The sequence below is a fragment of the Protomyctophum parallelum genome, assembly GCF_964188405.1.
Source record: "Protomyctophum parallelum genome assembly, chromosome: 17".
Lineage (NCBI taxonomy): Eukaryota > Metazoa > Chordata > Actinopteri > Myctophiformes > Myctophidae > Protomyctophum > Protomyctophum parallelum.
This window is the reverse complement of record NC_139719.1, coordinates 39,091,386-39,109,997: the sequence shown is the minus strand read 5'-3', so window position 1 is coordinate 39,109,997 and position 18,612 is coordinate 39,091,386. Positions and strand designations below refer to the sequence as shown.

At 42.1% G+C, this 18,612-nt stretch overlaps 2 protein-coding genes across 3 annotated transcripts in view; one reads left to right on the top strand and one right to left on the bottom strand.

Moving 5' to 3' along the window:
* kctd2 (potassium channel tetramerization domain containing 2) overlaps positions 1-18,612 on the bottom strand; it is a 182,675-nt gene that overhangs the window by 12,125 nt on the left and 151,938 nt on the right. The window lies entirely within an intron of this gene.
* The window catches only part of tubgcp2 (tubulin gamma complex component 2), a 34,814-nt gene that overhangs the window by 6,730 nt on the left and 9,472 nt on the right, over positions 1-18,612 (top strand). For both annotated transcript variants that reach the window (XM_083788037.1, XM_083788036.1), the window contains 13 exons: positions 697-825; positions 1,550-1,726; positions 1,926-2,085; positions 3,022-3,229; positions 3,780-3,979; positions 5,516-5,705; positions 6,405-6,550; positions 8,146-8,326; positions 9,870-10,050; positions 12,808-12,980; positions 15,378-15,506; positions 15,838-15,958; positions 16,841-16,984. In XM_083788037.1, the coding sequence (XP_083644163.1) occupies positions 697-825; positions 1,550-1,726; positions 1,926-2,085; positions 3,022-3,229; positions 3,780-3,979; positions 5,516-5,705; positions 6,405-6,550; positions 8,146-8,326; positions 9,870-10,050; positions 12,808-12,980; positions 15,378-15,506; positions 15,838-15,958; positions 16,841-16,984 (2,139 nt within the window). The remainder of the gene's footprint in view (positions 1-696; positions 826-1,549; positions 1,727-1,925; positions 2,086-3,021; positions 3,230-3,779; positions 3,980-5,515; positions 5,706-6,404; positions 6,551-8,145; positions 8,327-9,869; positions 10,051-12,807; positions 12,981-15,377; positions 15,507-15,837; positions 15,959-16,840; positions 16,985-18,612) is intronic.

Below are 18,612 nucleotides of genomic sequence, written 5' to 3'. Positions count from 1 at the left end.
CCCTATGTCACCACCACGGTGTCATCTCATAGTGCTAAGGTAGGACTCCCTATGTCACCACAACGGTGTCGTCTCATAGTGCTAAGGTAGGACTCCCTATGTCACCACCACGGTGTCATCTCATAGTGCTAAGGTAGGACTCCCTATGTCACCACAACGGTGTCATCTCATAGTGCTAAGGTAGGACTCCCTATGTCACCACAACGGTGTTATCTCATAGTGCTACGGTAGGACTCCCTATGTCACCACCACAGTATCATCTCTGAATATAACCATATTATAACCGTAAAGATGAAATGAGAGTTAAACGCTGCAATTAAAAAAAGAAATAAAAATATGACTCCTAGTCGTTGAAGTGGGACTCATATAATGTCCGATCTAAAAGACCACCCCTGGTGCTGGGTCCTTGGACCCATAACATTGGAAACCTATTTACATCACTGAAAGTGGTTAAAAGCTATAAGGTGACACAGATGCGTTCCAGGTCTTGATGGCTTAATTATGGATCATGGAACACTTACTTAGAATGGGTTGCTTGCTGCTCCTATTACTTTTGTGATCTCTGTGTTTATGAACTTGGCTGCTTCCAGTGCAAAGTCTAAACTCGGGTCCAAGTGGGAAAATGTTGAAGAATGTCGGGTTTGGATGAATCTTGAGATGTTGCTGTGATTGATGTGACACTGTTGTTGTTTACAGGTGAAAATCGCAGAGTTCTCGAAAACTCCTGAAGACTTCTTAAGGAAATATGATGAGGTCAAGTCAAAAAATGTCCGCAGTCTGGACCCTCTGGTCTATGTACTGTCCAAGCTCAGTGAGGACAAAGAGGTATTATTATTTTATTTCTAAGCCTATATTGCCTGTCTCAGCTTCCCAAGACCACAGTGTCACAACCCCACCCCAAAAGTGATTGTCCAATCCAAATAGTTTAGCAATCGTTGCTAAGGATGGCAAGCTTTCGTCACCTCATAGCCGTCAGTGTTATTTTGCATGGCTGTGTTGTTGAACACATACATAGCTTAACGTCGGGAAGGTTACATGACTGACCCACCCAGGTGATGGCACTAATACTATTCACCATATAGTCTTACCGTGCATTACATGAAAACTCCTTTCGGATGGTGTTGTAAGTTGATTGAGTTGGATGCTGTTTCTCCCTCTTAACATTTCCTCGTATTTCTAGTTTATTTAAATAATGTCATGCACGTTGTCCAGTGCAGAGCCTTCCTACTGCTGGGCTAGTTGACTAGATTTAGGAGACATTTTGAAGCTCTTGATACTGAAATGATCAATTATTTATATGGAGAAATCCCGTAATTTAACATGCATCTCAATGGGTGAGAAGGACAGCTTGCCATCGCTTAACAAAGGGCTAATTGCCTTGTCTTGAGGTATCACCAGAGATATTTTTGGAATTGAATGGAAATGAATGGGGTTTATGTGGTCGAGCCGCTATCCGGTCAGCTACTGGTTCTCCCCAAAACAGTGTTTTGAGGTATGTTTTTCTCAAAAAACATAATAGTTTTTACTTGTGGTGGTGGTATTTCCCTAGACACTTCAATGTCTGCAGCAGAATGCCAAAGAGAGGTCGGAGTCCTGTGCCAACACAACTTCAACTACAACCACCAGCTACACTCTTCCAACAACCACCACAAAGATGTCCATGCAGGAACTGGATGAGTTGCGTAAGAAGCTTGGAAACGTCGCAGCCAGCTCCAACGTTCCTCAGGTTGGCAATTTGTACTGATATATATATAATAGACCAATAGAGTCATAATGGCAGCCTATATAAATATATTTTGAATTATTGCGCGATGCTAAAAGTTGGTTATGTATAGGTCTCATATTTGAAGCTAGTGTATTAATTAAAAAGGGAACATGTAGAATACTGTGATGAAATCCACATCTCTTTTGGAATTTGCTTGCAGTCTGCTGAGGTCACACGGAAGATGCTGAGGGACAGACACAACAAAAAGAACCCGACGCAGCCAAACCCTGTGTATCCTAATTGGGTCTATGACCGACCTGCTCTGATAGGAGATTTCATCACCACCTCCACGTCCGTGCCAGACCCCATTGTGGCTATCGGTAGGCTTCACATGTGGAGAGGACTCTTCCATTCACACATTTTCATTATTGCCTCACTTAATTATGAAAATGTGTCGACAAGACATTTTATGAAAACATTATCGTAACTTGATAACACAAGTGGTGTTCCATTTGACTAGATGCTGTCAAAAGTTGAATTCCTTCAATTATTTAAGTGTGTACCATTTAACTCAAGTATTGAAATGCTTAGTGACATAGGCCCTATCTTATCTTGCGCCACCCCTTACCCCATATTCCTAAACTTATTTTCCTTTTTTTCCTTTTTAGATCGACACGTTGTGAGCTTGTAGATTGGCTATTTGAACAATTTTTTAACTCCTTCAGCGCCTCCTGGTGGTCACCAGTTTAGGCTTTGAGTAGCCTTGGTACCAGGCTTTCATTTTTGTTGGTGCAAAAATGTAAAGCCTGGAGGAACGCATTGGCCGCTCTGGTCTAAAAGTGGGAGTCAACCCTTCCGGGTGGGCGTCGCTCCAAATGATGTGACGTAGCGCTGCACTAGGGGGGAGAGGAGGGGCCGGGGGTGACGGACAGATCGATGAGATCCAATCAGGGCGTGCGCAAATCTGAGCCGCGACCCGCCCCTCTAGACCAGAAACCTAACACGTTAGCTCAGGCTAGGCTTTGAGTGCCAATTCTCCCATTATATATATATATATATATATATATATATATAAACTTTTTTTTAATTCCCAAGCGATCACGTCTTGTCGTCCGTGGCATCCAGTACATAATTGGCAATTAGACGTCTTGACGTTTATGGCTCTTAATAGGTTTTTCAAAATAGTAAAAGAATGGCAAATAAGTCTAGGGATAAGGGGTAAGGGAAGGCGCAAGATATAGCCCATAGTGTCTAACTGTTCTCACTTCTCCATTATTGCTGTTGACACCAGTGACGTAGCCCACATCTCTCTCCAGGCACCATGCCCCTGCCGGCTCAGGAACAGGCCCTTGTGGAGGACCTGCTGTTTGTGCTGGTCGGAGTGGACGGGAGAGACGTCATAGCCCAGCCCGTGCTGGGGAGGCAGAACCGCTCCTTCATCGTCGACCCCACACTCGACATGTCCATCAAGGAGCTGGTCAACCGGATATTACCAGTTGCCTCCTATTACTCCACCATAACACGGTGAGCGGAGAACGAAGAGTAAATTGTGCTTCATCTCAAGTCAAAGTATCACAGGTTGACATGATTGAAATATCTGAAATAACTACCATTGACTCATCTTGCAAGGGGATGTCACCACCTTTTGTGGCACTCAAGTCATGGGCAAGTTCTATCAACCAGGTCTGAAGTAGAATTCATACCGTTTATTACCCCATTTTGACCTGAGATCAGATTCTAAAGATTTCAGTTTTCTGAAAAAGCTATGTTTCTATGTCAGTGGTTCTTCGATCTTTCAAAAATAGCAGACCTACAAGCTCATAGCGCGCCACCGGGTGGCGCGCTATGAGCTTGTAGATCTGCTATTCTTCAATAGCTAAAGCATAACATAATGCTAATACCAAAAGGGGTTCCCGCCCAAAATGGGTTAATGGAGAGAAATGCCACACTTTTATGGCAATAATGGCAAATTCTATATTCAAGACAAATGTCATTATGTGGTTAAACGTGCCAACAGGCTGAGCCACCACACTATGACCCAATTCACAATTGACTTAATCTTTTCCCCCCACAGTTTCACAGAGGAGAAATCGTCCTTCGAGTACGGCCTGGTGAACCATGCTCTGACCGCGGCCATGAGGACCCTGATGAAGGAGTACCTGATCCTGGTCAATCAGCTGGAGCATCTCCACAGGCAGGGGATGCTGTCCCTGCAGAAGCTCTGGTTCTACATCCAGCCTACCATGCGCACCATGGAGATATTGGCCTCCATAGGTTAGACTTTTGACTCATTTAGTTTTGGTCTACTCTCTACTGCAGTTCTAACTAGTGATGCACCGAATATTCATCCGCAGAAAATATTCGGCAGAAAATGGCTAAAAATGCATTTTCTGCCTTTTCGGTTTCGGCCCGAATAGGCCGAAAATATATCACCGAATAGTGTATGCAATTAATGCATTCAAAAGAGCTGAATAAATGTTTTATGGACCCATAATAGTGATTATTATTTAAGTTAAGTTTAGCCAAAACCATTTATTTTGCCATAAATCAGGTACGGCCATGACTGCAATGGTAGGAAAAAATATGTATAATATTAATCATATTCGGTTTTCGGCCAACTGTTTCCTATATTCGGTTTCAGCCAAGAATTTCCCTTTCGGTGCATCCCTAGTTCTAACCATTCTCTTTTACATGCAGGCCAAACAGGTCATATAGTAAAGTCTCTACTGTTTGCACAAGTCAAAAAGACGGCTACTTAAAGGACCATTTTACCACTTTTCAACATCTCTTCATATTATCGGTCCTCACTAATGTTCATGATAAATTATTAAACAATTATTTTCTACTCGGTCTGTATCTCATGGGACGGCTGTGGGCAGTTCAGAAACCCCGTCCACCAGTGACATCATTGATGGGGAAACCAAGCCAATATAAACGGCAGGCTTTCTATTCCTTGAAAAGTTGCAATGTGTTAATGGTAGCCAAAATATCTGCTTAACAATGATGTCACTCTCTTCTCTCAGCCTAGCGATATTGCAATAGGATTTCATTGAATGTTTTTTGTAATATGAAAAATGCAGCCTTTTTTTCTTTTACTTTTTGTCTTTTTCTTTTCTTTTTCTTTCCGTATAGTCTTGTCAGTTGTGTTTTTCTTTTCTGTTCTTCCTTCAATAAAAATGTAGTGAAAAAAAACAATGATGTCACTGGTGGACAGGTTTCTGATAATGAGACACAGACTGTGTAGGAAAAAATTGTGGTAATTTATCATGAACATTACAAATTAGTGAGGACCAATTATATGAAGAGAGGTTGAAAAGTGGTGAAGTGGTCCTTTAAGGCTACACAATAAGCACTTGTACATATCACATTGATCCCTGTGGCAATTAATTCTGATGCATTATTTGCAACCAGACTATTTAGTCTCCCAGGCAGAATATCCTCCCAGGCTGCGAGTGCTCCACCCAACAAGCACCACTAATCAAATGGTTATCTTTAGGTTTATGTTAGAGATAGTTATCTTAGGGCCATGGTTGGCATTTGGTACGGCAACCCTAGAGGGATAGGGATTTGTGCTAGCCTCCGAGGAAGTGGGAAATGGGTTGAAAGCTGATGGAGAGCACCTACTAAATACCGTTCCTGTCCATTAAGAGCCGCTATTGTGCCAAATTAGACAACTTATCACTTAAAAGGAATGAAATGTGATGCCATTTGTTGGCAGAGATACGGAAAGAGTTGCTGGCGTTTTTGAAGGGTTTCATCGTCGTTGTGTCTAAACGGTTTACTGTGTTCATGCCCCCCCCCCCCCCACAGCGTCCTCGGTGGACAAAGGGGACTGCATGGGAGGCTCAACACTGAGCCTTCTCCACGACCGCACCTTCAACTACACCGGTGACAGCCAAGCCCAGGAGCTGTGTCTCTACCTCACCAAAGCAGCCAGCGTGCCCTACTTTGAAATACTGGAAAAGTGGATCTACAGGGGCATCATCAAGGACCCATACAGGTACAGTGGTCCACTCCAAACCAGTGTTGCTTTTTGGCAGCACATTTCAATTTTAGTTTAGTCCATAGTCTTTGGAGTGAAACCTAATTTAGTTTTAGTCACATTTTAGTCACCTGGAATGTTGTGTATTTTGGTGTATTTTGGCGGGCCTTGATGCCATCATAATGACTGATTTTACACTTGCTGAAAATAGCCGATCTGCAAGCTTCACGTGTCGCAGCGCGACACATTGTGAGCTTGTAGATCTGCTATTTTCAGCATGCAACCAACTGTAAAATTACTTATACTGGATCTCTTGTCCACTAGTCCCTCACTAACATTTTTGTCTAGTTTTTATTTGTTGACGAAATTTTAAATATATTTAGTCTTAGTTATAGTCATCATGGCTTAGTTTTAATTTAGTTTCCATTTAGTCTTTGTCGGTGAAAAAAGGCAGTCGACGAACATTCTTCGTCTTAGTATTAGTCGACTAAATCAACACTGGTCCAAACTAAAGGACTAAATAATAACAGCATAAAGTAAATACATAATACTACAAGAAAAACGGTGTAGAATAACGACAAAAAACATATGTTTGCTTCCACTTACGGGTGTGTGACCACCTGCACCTGCCAATTGCTTGGCTGTCAATTATTAATCGGCCAGCAATGCATTTGCATCTACATAAATATGTTGTGCTTCAATAACCTTTCCCTGCAGTGAGTTCATGGTGGAGGAACATGAGCTGCAGAAAGAGAACATTCAGGAAGACTACAATGACAAGTACTGGGATCAGAGATACACCGTTGTACAGCATCGCATTCCGTCCTATCTGCAGAAAATGGCGGACAAAATATTAAGCACAGGTAAGAGGGGTGGGTAACTTCTTGTAAGGCCGCAGTCACACATTCACGTGCAGCATGCATCCGCCCCATACACACCCATTCATTCATAAACCTCTTAATCAGTTTATTAACACAGGAAAAAGAAAATCCTCACCTTGGAAGTTACAACCAGGGGGGCAGTGAAGCCAATAGTGTTTAAAGCCAGTAGGAAATCCTGACTTCCTGAAAGTTCAATGGCCTGTTGTGGCGCTGTCATTGGCCCCAAAATAACCCCATAGCTCCATAGAGGTCCATGTATTTGGGCCCAACTTCACCTAGACTGTATTACCTTAATAAACATGGTCATGAATACTTTCTGCTTCCAGTCACTAGTTTAAGGTCTCATTTCACATGTCATAATATTCTTTTTGGAAAATTATGGTCCCATTTATTAAAATAATGACCATAAAGTCGAGTATGTTCTGAGGGGCGTGGCTACCGTTGCAGTCTATGATCGGGACCACCCCCCCGCTCGAGTCAAAATAAAAACCAACGAAGAAGAAGGGGGGAAGTCCCGCCTTGTTGTCTGGGCCAGCCAATGGCTAGTCTAGGAAAATTGGCCTCAGATCCTGTGCAGCAGGGGCGTGGCCCAGTGCGTTGCGTTTCAAATGAAATGCGAATCAAAAGACAGGAGCGGGTTCCACATGGAGTGGGCGCTACATCTAAATAAGACGGAAGGGAAACAATTGCTCCTTGAGCGGTGGTGGCCTACTACAATTCAATTTGGAATTGGATTCCCTTCGGACTATTTTCATGGTATGCACAGTGCTTCAGACCGTAAAGGGGAGTGTCCGCTCAGATTCTGAGCGCAACGTACTTCCCTCACAGGGATACAGTCCTTTTTTCACAGAAGTCTTTCACGCCCGCCGAAAAATAAAACTTCTGGGAACTCAGATTAGCCAATGGCCAGCTGGGCCCTTACGTCCATATCAGACCCGGAGAACGCTTTGTCCAGTCTTTGGTTACAACTCTGCGTGATGTCTTCTGCAGGTTTAACCTTGGGGTTAAATCAAAGATTAGGTTTAATGTCTTGTTATATTTTAGCTACGCAAGCCCTAATGGCTCTGGCTTGAAAAAGGAGGATTTCCCAGCATGCACCAGGATGCAGGCAGTTATGTTCATAGATATTTTAAAAAATAGATGCCTCATTGGCCGCTGCTGTTCGATGGAGCCATGTGTGTTGAAGGAGGGGCGGAGCAATTCACACTGGGGGAGGAAGTACGCCGGAGGTGTGGACGGCACGTTACGTCACGCTGTCACTCAAGTGATTACTGGCCAATCACAGCACATCTTTTCCGGGACTTATCAGACCCCGAACATGCGCTCTGTGACGTACGCTCATGCTTCCGCGGTGCTTCGCAAGGAGTCTCTGGAATATTTCCCCCGCCCTTGAGCACATATATGCTCCAGGAGCCGGAAAGGGCGTCTACCTTTTATACTGTATGTCTATGGTTATGTTATTGTGTGTATCGTCTTATTATTTTTGTTGCTTCTTCAGCACTCGAACAAAACCAGCCATTCTATACATACGAGAATACGAGATTTGTTTTTCTGTTTCATCCTCCGTGGTTCCGCAGGGAAATACCTCAACGTGGTGCGAGAGTGTGGCCGCGATGTGACGTGTCCCGACGCCAAGGAGGTCCTGTACACGCTGAAGGAGCGAGCCTACGTGGAGCAGATCGAGAAGGCCTACAACTATGCCAGCAAGGTCCTCCTGGACTTCCTTATGGAGGAAATGGAGCTGGTGTCACGTCTCAGGTAGGGCTGCCAGACAGTGGTGAATTTTCTTTTTAAACTTTTTTTTATATACTTTAAGTAAAAGTATCAATACTGAAATATAGACATTCTCTGTTGACCCATTTAGACCTGGGAACTGATTTCTACAAATGACAGTTTTTTTTGACAGTTTTCGGAAAAACCTATGTTTTATGTCAGTGGTTCTCAACCTTTTACACGTCAAGGACCCCCAGAATGATCTGTATTTGGCTGCGGACCGCCATCTGAAAATATGTTGTTCCAGGGACCTCCCCAGAAGCAAATATTTGAACTAAAAAAATGTTCACTGTGAAAGAATATATATTCAAAGATTTACACACATTTTCACGATTAAAAAAAAATAGCAGATCTACGAGCTTTCTTTGTGCCGTGCTATGAGCTTGTAGATCTGCTATTTTTCAACAGCTAAAGTTTAAAATAATGGTTAATCAGACCAATGTGTGTCCAGTGGAAACCTCGTATGAATCTGATCTCAGGTCAGAATGGGTTAAAGTGGTTAAAAGCTATAAGGTCGACACCGATATAGCCTCAGGTATAACTGGGTTCATAGGCAAGCGCAAACACAGAATTCAATTTGATTGATCCCCAAGGGAAAATTGGGTAAATCATGAATTAATTATAAGAAACTATATAGATTAATGTTATTCGCCTAGCTCTCCCCTTTCTCATCTTTACAGACTTATATCTGAGGAATGAAAGACGTACCGACCGAGTAGGGTTGTCCCGAACACGTGGAAATGATCGGAAGAAACAAAACGTGACCGGGACATCCCTATAGTATGAATATTATATCCATATCATGATATTAGACTGCATATTGTCTGCGATCTTGGATATTGTACTATTGTGATATCATGGCATAAGTGTTCTATAAAATATAAATATCGGGGAAAATCAGTATCGGCAGATACTCAAAATGAAATGATCGGAAGCGGATCAGGAGCGAAATTACTTGATCAGGACATCCCTAGTACCGAGGAAGAATGATGTTAACACTTAAACTACACTTAAACTAATTCTGATATATCGTAAATGACAATTTTATGTCATCATCATCATCATCATCATTTATTTAACCCATTCTGACCTGAGATCAGATTCTAAAAATGTCCTCTACATCCTGACAGTTTCATTATTAACCCATTCTGACCCGAGATCAGATTCTAAAAGTGTCTTAGGTTTTTCAAAAATAGCAGACCTACAAGCTCGTATCGCGCCACTCGGTGGCGCGATATGAGCTTGTAGATCTGCTATTTTTCAATAGCTAAAGCACGACATGATGCTAACACCAAAATGGGTTCCCGTTCAGAATGGGTTAACTCACGACCATGATCACATGGTTTGGAGCACAGGTTCATAAAAGTATACAATCGGAAGTATACTGTACAATACATTACAGATTACACGATATACATAGACATATCGGAAAGTCTTTCCCTATTTGTATTTGTGCCGTTTACATTCCAATAAATACATACAAATGTGTTACTAGGCTGTGTTTTTTCTTTTCTCCTTTCCCTCCTAGATCAATCAAACACTACTTCCTAATGGACAAAGGGGATTTCTTCGTCCACTTCATGGACCTGACGGAAGAGGAACTGAAGAAGCCGGTGGACGACATTGTTCCTCCCCGGCTGGAGGCTCTGCTGGAGCTGGCGCTGAGGATGAGCACGGCCAACACCGACCCCTTCAAAGACGACCTGAAGGTTGGTGCAAGTCAGGCCTGTGGTGGGGAAAAAACTCACACTTTGTGTGCCAACCCATTCAGGCCTGACGTCGAAATTAAAAAAGAAAATCTTCTAAATCCTCCAGTTTTCTGAAATAAATATTTTCACGACTTTAAAAAAATAGCAGACCTACAAGCTCGTAGCGCGCCACTCGGTGGCGCGCTATGAGCTTGTAGATCTGCTTTTTTTTCAATAGCTAAATTATAACATAATGTTTAACCCATTCTGACCTGAGATCAGATTCATACGAGGTTTCCACTGGACACACACTTGGTCTGATTAACTGCCGAACAAGATCTACTTGGTTTTTAGTGTGAGTGTGTCATTTTAGATGCTAAAATATTAGCGTCGATTCTAGTGAGCTAAAATTCAGGCCATCCTTGCTCTAGAAGACGCCAATGTTCCAATCGGGATCAGACCTCCGAACTTCACTTCAAAGAACTTTATTTTTCCTTTCGGAAACTTATTTTGTGCAGTGGAATCACAGTACACACAAACAGTTACTATATAAAAGATCATAAAAACGACTTTTTAAGAGAGACTACTTAAAAGCATAATATATAAAAAATCTGTTCTATAAGTACTAATCATTTTAAAATCTAAATATTTACTGTATGCAACCTATGCGTTCACTATAGTAGTCCATCAGGTGGAAAGGGGGGGTTGTTTGTTAGGGATTCCAACTAGGAGGGGGGGTTCAGCCTAGGTCCTAGAGTCTGATGGAGGTGGGCACAAAGCTAGCTGAGCCCCTGTTAGTGAGTTTTGATGCTCTGTATCGCCGGCCTGAGGGCATTAGTTGGTAGTGGTTATGGAGGGTGGGTGTGTTGTCCTCAACTATTTTAGAGGCCTTCTTTATTGTCCGTTTTTTATGGATGCTGCTGAGTGACTCCTGGTCCCTCCCAATGATCTTGCCGCTGCTGATCCTAACCACCCTGTGGAGAGGGTTCCGGTTGATGGCACGCATCACACCAAACCATGATGTGATGTTGAAGGTCATTATGGATTCTACAAAGGACTTGTAGAAGGCCTGCAGGATCGGTGGTCGCGCATTTAGTCAAAATGGCTTTTTAGTCCGCAGTATACAAGAAGTGAACGGCAGTGCACAACTGCACATGCACGAACCCGATCTAGTAAAAAAAAAAGAGAAAAAAAATCAGTGATCCCGTTTGATATCAATAATGAAGCTTATATGATGGAGCGTTGCCGGTTGGATTCTAATTGGCGGAACATTCCGTCACGAGCAGTTTTTGTGTTAAGTCAAAGTATCAATACTACAAAGTACAAAAGTGTTGGTATCAAAATGTACTTAACCCATTTTGACATGAGAACAGATTCTAAAAATGTCTTCTACAGCCTGACAGTTTTCTGAAAAAGCTATGTTTGTGTCAGTGGTTCGTCAATTAAAAAAAATCACACACATGTGAACTGAGTGGTGCAATTCCCCCCCCCCCCCCCCTCTCTCTCTCTCTCTCTCACTCTCTCTCATTAGAGTCACTACCCCTCTCACTGTTTCTGGCGCCCCCTACTGCTATTATTAAGTCACATACTCATGCTTACACAGACAGACAGACACACACACAAACAAACAAACAAACAAACAGGTACGAGGACATTGCAAGCTGGTTGTAGGAGTGGTTGCACCACTCAAAAAATAGCAGACCTACAAGCTCGTACGAGCTTGTAGATCTGCTATTTTTCAATAGCTAAAGCATAACATAATGCTAACACCAAAAGGGGTTCCCGCCCAGAATGGGTTAAAGTACCAACAGTAGAAATTACTCATTATACCGAATGTCCCATTTCAAGTTTTCAAATGTTTAAATATCTTTTGAAAATGGCATATCTATACATCCTGTAGATGGCTGAAATGTCTATAGTGGTTTATGTTTATGTTTTGTAATAATAATAAAAGTTTACAAAGTAGCTAGTAACTAAAGTTTTCAAATAAATGTAGTGAAGTAAAAGTACAATATTAGCCTCTGAGATGTAGTGGTGTAGAAGTAAAAGTATTAGAAATGTGGACATACTAAAGTAAAGTACAAGGTACATGCCTCACAGCATGTCATTGCTGTTGTGTTTGTTTCAACTGCTCCATCTGCTGGTCAGAAATACAATGCCAGTTGTAGTTCAAGTTCATGGTATTTGCTATTTGAAATAAGACTATAACAAGCTCTGTACAACACTGGTGCTATTGCCAAATGTCCCCATCACCTTTTGAGTGTATATATTGTTATTTACTTATCAAAACAATTTTGTGATAAACATTTTAAAAACCCTGGACAGCCATACATGGTGAAGACTGGATCGTCACAGAGATCTGCATATATGGAACTCTATATCTGACCTCAAACCCATAGATCTCTATATATGGAGTTGACCTGTTCTGACATTCCATAGGTTGATCCTTCCCAACCCGCCCTTCCTCTTCGATGTCTCCCTTTTGACTGACCAAAGTTATTAGTGCAGCCGCGCCCGGAAGCCAGCGATAACTAGAGTTCTTAACAGGCCCGGAAATTAAGATCTTACCCCCCATGCCAAAGTGCCAGCACTCGCCCAGCAGTCTGCTGTCACCCAGGTGGATGCGTGCACGAGACCTCACCCTTTACGCTTCTCCTCCGCAGGCGTCATACTGGTTTTACTTAAGTAAAAGTATCCTAAAAAGTATCCTAATAAAAAATGTACATTTTTCGTCTTAGTTTTTAGTCGACGAAATCAACACTGCCCGTTTGCCCACAGATCGACCTCATGCCTCATGACGTCATCACCCAGCTGCTGAGGGTGCTGGCCATCGAGACCAAGCAGGAGAAGTCCATCATCAACACAGACGCCCCCGAGGCTCCCCTCAGCGGCCTGGAGGCCTTCTCCTTCGACTACATCGTCAAATGGCCACTCTCACTCATCATCAGCAGGTATATTGATTGATTGATTGATTAACCCATTCTGACCTGAGATCAGATTCATACGAGGTTTCAACTGGACACACACTGGTCTGATTAACCCATTCTGACCTGAGATCAGATTCTAAAAATGTCAGTCGTTCTTCGATTTAAAAAAAAAATAGCAGACCTACAAGCTCGTAGCGCGCCACTCGGTGGCGCGCTATGAGCTTGTAGATCTGCTATTTTTCAATAGCTAAAGCATAGCATGATGCTAACACGAAAATGGGTTCCCGTTCAGAATGGGTTAATGAGCGTTGTCACAGACGGAGCAAGTTCAGTCAGGAAACCTCAGTGCAGTTGCTGCCAGTCCTGTAATTCACCCTTTGTCAGCCTTCTGATTGGTCCCTATTTAAACTGGAAGTTTGCACTGCTCAATCTGCTTGCTTACTTGCTGCTGCACACTGATACTATTACTGCTGCGCTGCTGCCTGCTTAAAGCATTTGCTGCTCACCCTCCTCCACCCCAGCAACCACCTGTCTTTTTGGATCTGCTGTTTGTAGGTACGGTGGATTCGGAGTCCATATGGTTGGGACTGATGCGCTTGATCCCAGTACCTAAAAGCAGATCCAATTCATCGCCAAACCATAATAAATATGTTGCTCATAAATATTGTTATGGTTTCCCGGGCCTCAGCTGCCTGACTCAGACGACACATAGATGCATAAGCATATTTTCTGTTATCATAGTTTCCATAATCTACTAGGGACGTCATAGATCTACTGTCCTACTGTATATATTACTCTGTGTGTGTAATATACTTCAGAATGAGCAGGACCACGCTTGCATCTCATATCGTATCGTACATGCAGTCGGTCCCGCTGATACAGTAGTAGACAATCATCATGTCATGTTTATCAATATGCTTATGCAGCTATGTGTCGTCTGAGTCAGGCAGCTGAGACCGGAAACCATAACAAATATGTATTCCATCCATTCTTGAGTTGTCCTGACTGGAAATAGTTTATTAGACAGAAATGTAAAAACAGCAACAGAGTACAGTCCAAAAGGGATAGCACCAAAAAAAAAAGGTCCTTGTGGTCTCCTTGTTTCCATTTAGGCCCTATGCAATCAATTCATAGACATGACATAAACAATATCAACAAAATTCAATATGATCACAGGTAAAACAGAAATAATAATAATAAAAAAAACACAGAAACTATTATCACAGGGAGTCAGGGCATTCCACGCTTGGGTGGCAGTGTTGTAGAAGGAACATTTACCCATATTTGTTTTGAAAGTTGGTGGTACCAGATCGTTGTTCTCTTCTTTACCCTCTGGTATTGTGGCTGTGGGTGTCGCTTACGTTTTTGAGGTAGTTAGTCAGGTATTTGGTCAGTGCACCGAGGGCAATATAGAAATGAGAAAAGAGAAGAAATACTTTGTTTAACACCATCGGGGCCCATGACGTAGATCACCATCAACTTCAAGTGCACGGTCATGTGCCCGAGACGGAGATTCATAATCTCCGTCAAATTAGTGCAATGAAAACTCATTGCATCGCTCTACAGCCTAGAGGCGCTTGCTGACGATGGGCACATTTTATTAATGGACCCAGGCCCATTAAACTTAAGTACAATTAACTTATAATTTATTTAAGTTAAGTACAGTACTTCCACCACTGACACTTTGCAAAGGCACTGCACTGTGGCCAGCCTGTAACCCACTGTCACAGTCTGTCTAATCTCTGTTTTTGGGTCTCGACCTGAGAGCTTTAGGAACCACTGCTAGAATAACCACATATTAAAGTCTTGTTTCTGTGTGGAATAGTTCTCAAGTGACCACATTGTTTGTTTATTTGTTCCATTTTGTGGATCGAGGGGATTTCTTCCCCTGCTTTTCAAGTGGTTTTCAAAAAACAAAACAATGACAATAGCAACTGACAATATCAACTGAGCTATATACCAGTAAGTGAAACAGGATTGCCACTGTAAAGGTCCTTTCAGATTGGCAGCGCTTCGCAGATGTTGTCGCCTGCATCAACGGCAGGTCTGCTCCAGGAGGAGTGTGACAGCGCAAGCTTAAAAAAAAAAAAAATCAACACAATCCAGGTCTAGTCAGTCGCGTGCGTGTGTGTGCACGAAACGAGCATGTGCGCGTCAATTTCACAGGATCGCACCCACGTTAAAACTATTACGTTGTCGCCGAAATTGTTATCATGAATTTTAGTCAATCAGTTTCACCATAAAGTGCTCGCAACATAAATAAAAATGTATGAACCGCGAAGGGATTCAGTGGAATAAATTGTTGAATTCATTTAATTTCGTTTGTTTATAAACACATAAAGTTCTGACTCAATACCAGATACCGTTTTACCGTATTTTACTGCAAATCAGTGATCATGTTGTGCCTTCACCTCTTCACAGGAAAGCGCTCACTAGATACCAGATGCTGTTCAGGCACATCTTTTACTGCAAACATGTGGAGAGACTGCTGTGTAATGTGTGGATCACCAACAAAGATGCAAAGCAATACTCCTTACATTCTGCTAAATGGTGAGTAAACTGTGCCTTTTATTGCGAATGCAATCAGCACTAACTATGAGATCCTGCAGATCATGTCTGTCTGTGTGTCTGTCTGTGTGTCTGTCTCTGTCTGTCTGTCCCGCTGTGACACCACCCGCCCGCCACCAGAGGGCGCAGCTGTAGCACACACACACACACACACCAGAGGGCGCAGCTGTAGCACACACACACACACTGTGTTCGCTTCCCGCGTTTGCGCGTCTTACTTGTTAGCATCCCCAGTTTCTTATTGAGTGTTCGTTCATTTGAGCAAATCGTACCTCTGCACCATTTTATTCTGACCTCGCTTTGGGGCGTGTAGGTTTGCCGGGGCGTTTGCCCTGCGACAGCGCATGCTGAACTTTGTGCAGAACATCCAGTACTACATGATGTTTGAGGTGATGGAGCCCACGTGGCACATCATGGAGAACAACCTGAAATCGGTGAGTTCCGGATTAACCCATTTTGAGTTCACTTTGAAATAATATTCAAAGATTTGCGCCACATTTTTTACGATTTTTCAAAAATAGCAGACCTACAAGCTCGTAGCGCGCCACTCGGTGGCGCGCTATGAGCTGGTAGATCTGCTATTTTTCAATAGCTAAAGCATAACATGATGCTAACACCAAAAGGGGTTCCCGCCCAAAATGGGTTATTATTTATTTATTATTATTAATAATAATAATAATAATAATAATATCTCAGACTTATATAGCGCTTTTCTAAGAAAAAAAACACTAGGAATAAAATCATTTAAATACAGTGGAAATTGTTAGATTGTAATGATTGTATCCTTGTATCTCCACATTTCAACTTTTTATGTTTATTTATTTTTTTGTAAATCAATGCCCTAACGTCATATTACAGTGTCACACAAAATGAGCAAAAATAGCCAATCTACCACAAGCTCAAAGGTTTTAGGTTAGGTTTGAATCCTGAATCTTGAATCCTGGACTCTTTTTATTTTTATTTTTTTTATTTTACTTGTAACAGAGTACTTCTAATTCTATATTGCAGTGTTGATACTTTAACTTAACCCATTCTGACCGGGCACCCATTTTGGTGTCAGCATCATGTTATGCTTTAGCTATTGAAAAATAGCAGATCTACAAGCTCATATCGCGCCACCGAGTGGCGCGATACGAGCTTGTAGGTCTGCTATTTTTTTTTTTATCGAAGAACGACTGACATTTTTTAGAATCTGATCTCAGGTCAGAATGGGTTAATCAGACCAGTGTGTGTCCAGTGGAAACCTCGTATGAATCTGATCTCAGGTCAGAATGGGTTAACTTAAAGTAGTAGTACTTTTCCCCCCACCACTGCAGGCGTCCAACATCGACGACGTCCTGTGCCACCACACCAGCTTCCTGGATAACTGTCTGAAGGACTGCATGCTGACCAACCCTGAGCTGCTGAAGATCTTCCAGAGGCTCATGTCCATCTGCTTCATGTTCACCAACTGCATGCAGGTTGGTCGGCATGACGTGAATATCATAATGTGTTGTTTAAAGGTTTTATGACATTCATTTTCATTTATTTTTCTTTTTCTTTTTTCTTTTAGGTTTTATGACCTCAATTACACCCAAAAAACCTGAACTTTGAACATTCAGTGGATTTTCTGTGGTCTGAAGTTTTCTTTGGGGTTTGGAAGCCTTTTGAGCTACAATGAAAACAGGCAACACAGTGAAAACAGTGACATCTGCTGGCAAATCCCATTGACATATATGGGATTTGCAGGATCTTACATCACAATCTGCCGGAAAATCAGAGCACCTGTTTGAGCCAGAAAACCCCAGATCACAGAAAATCTACTGAATGTTAAAAGTTCATGTTTTTTGGGTGCAATTGAGATTAGAAAACCTAAAAAAAATAAGAACAATTCCAAAACCTTTTTTTAAATGTCACAATCCCTTTAATGCAGGCTGGTTCTCAAACGTTTTCATGTCCAGGAACCCCAATTGACACTCATTAGCCTGCGGACCCCCCATTAGAAGATATACACCAAGGACCCCCATTAGAAGATATACACCAAGGACCCCCATTAGAAGATATACACCAAGGACCCCCATTAGAAGATATACACCAAGGACCCCCATTAGAAGATATACACCAAGGACCCCCATTTAAGCAATATTACACAAGAGGGTTGTGGGTTAACGTGATTATTGCCACGACAGTGATGCGGTCAGGAACGAGACGAAGTCGAGTTCCGCAAGGATCATATTGCAATTCTGCAACAGTTAATTTTTTTTAATGACGGATGTAGTCACTACGACCACACATGTCCCAAGAAGCTAGCTAGCCTAGCCACCGAGTTTGCTAGCGCTCTGGGAGAACAGAGCGGCTGAATTCTTTGTTTTGATTAGGTGGTGAATGGTGCTGGTTTAACCCACGGCTAGAAGCCGTTTCAACTAGAGCTGGGACTCGATTAAAAAAAAAATCTAATTAATCAGAGGCTTTGCGATTAATTAATCTAGATTAATCGCATTTTAATCGCATATCAATATTCAACCCGAGAACAGCGAGAAACCTTTTTTTTAAATGTTTTTTGGTATCCCAGTGAATCAATGAATAGTGACTACAGAATACCACTCATTTTCAACATTTTACTGTCATTAATATACCCGTTGTGGAAATAATAATAAAAGTCACCCCATTCTGTGTTGCCTAGAACTGGAGGTCTGAAAAATAATTAGTAACAGTAACAAGTACATCTCAGTGAGTGACTCATATGTTTTTTGTCAGACCTCCAGTTCTAGGCAACACAAAATGGGGTGACTTTTTATTATTTCCAGTTTTCAGTACTATAGAAAAGCGCCCAGTGAGAAACGTTCCGCGGTGAAAAAAAAGGTGCGATTAATTTATCTGTAGTTAATCGCGATTAATTTTTCTGTAGTTAATTAATCTAAATTAATCGCAATTAGTCCCGGCCCTAGTTTCAACCAATCAGATTGCTTCCTCGAAATGACCTGTTGTAGTATAGAAGATATACACCAAGGACCCCCATTAGAAAATATACACCAAGGACCCCCATTAGAAGATATACACCAAGGACCCCCATTAGAAAATATACACCAAGGACCCCCATTAGAAGATA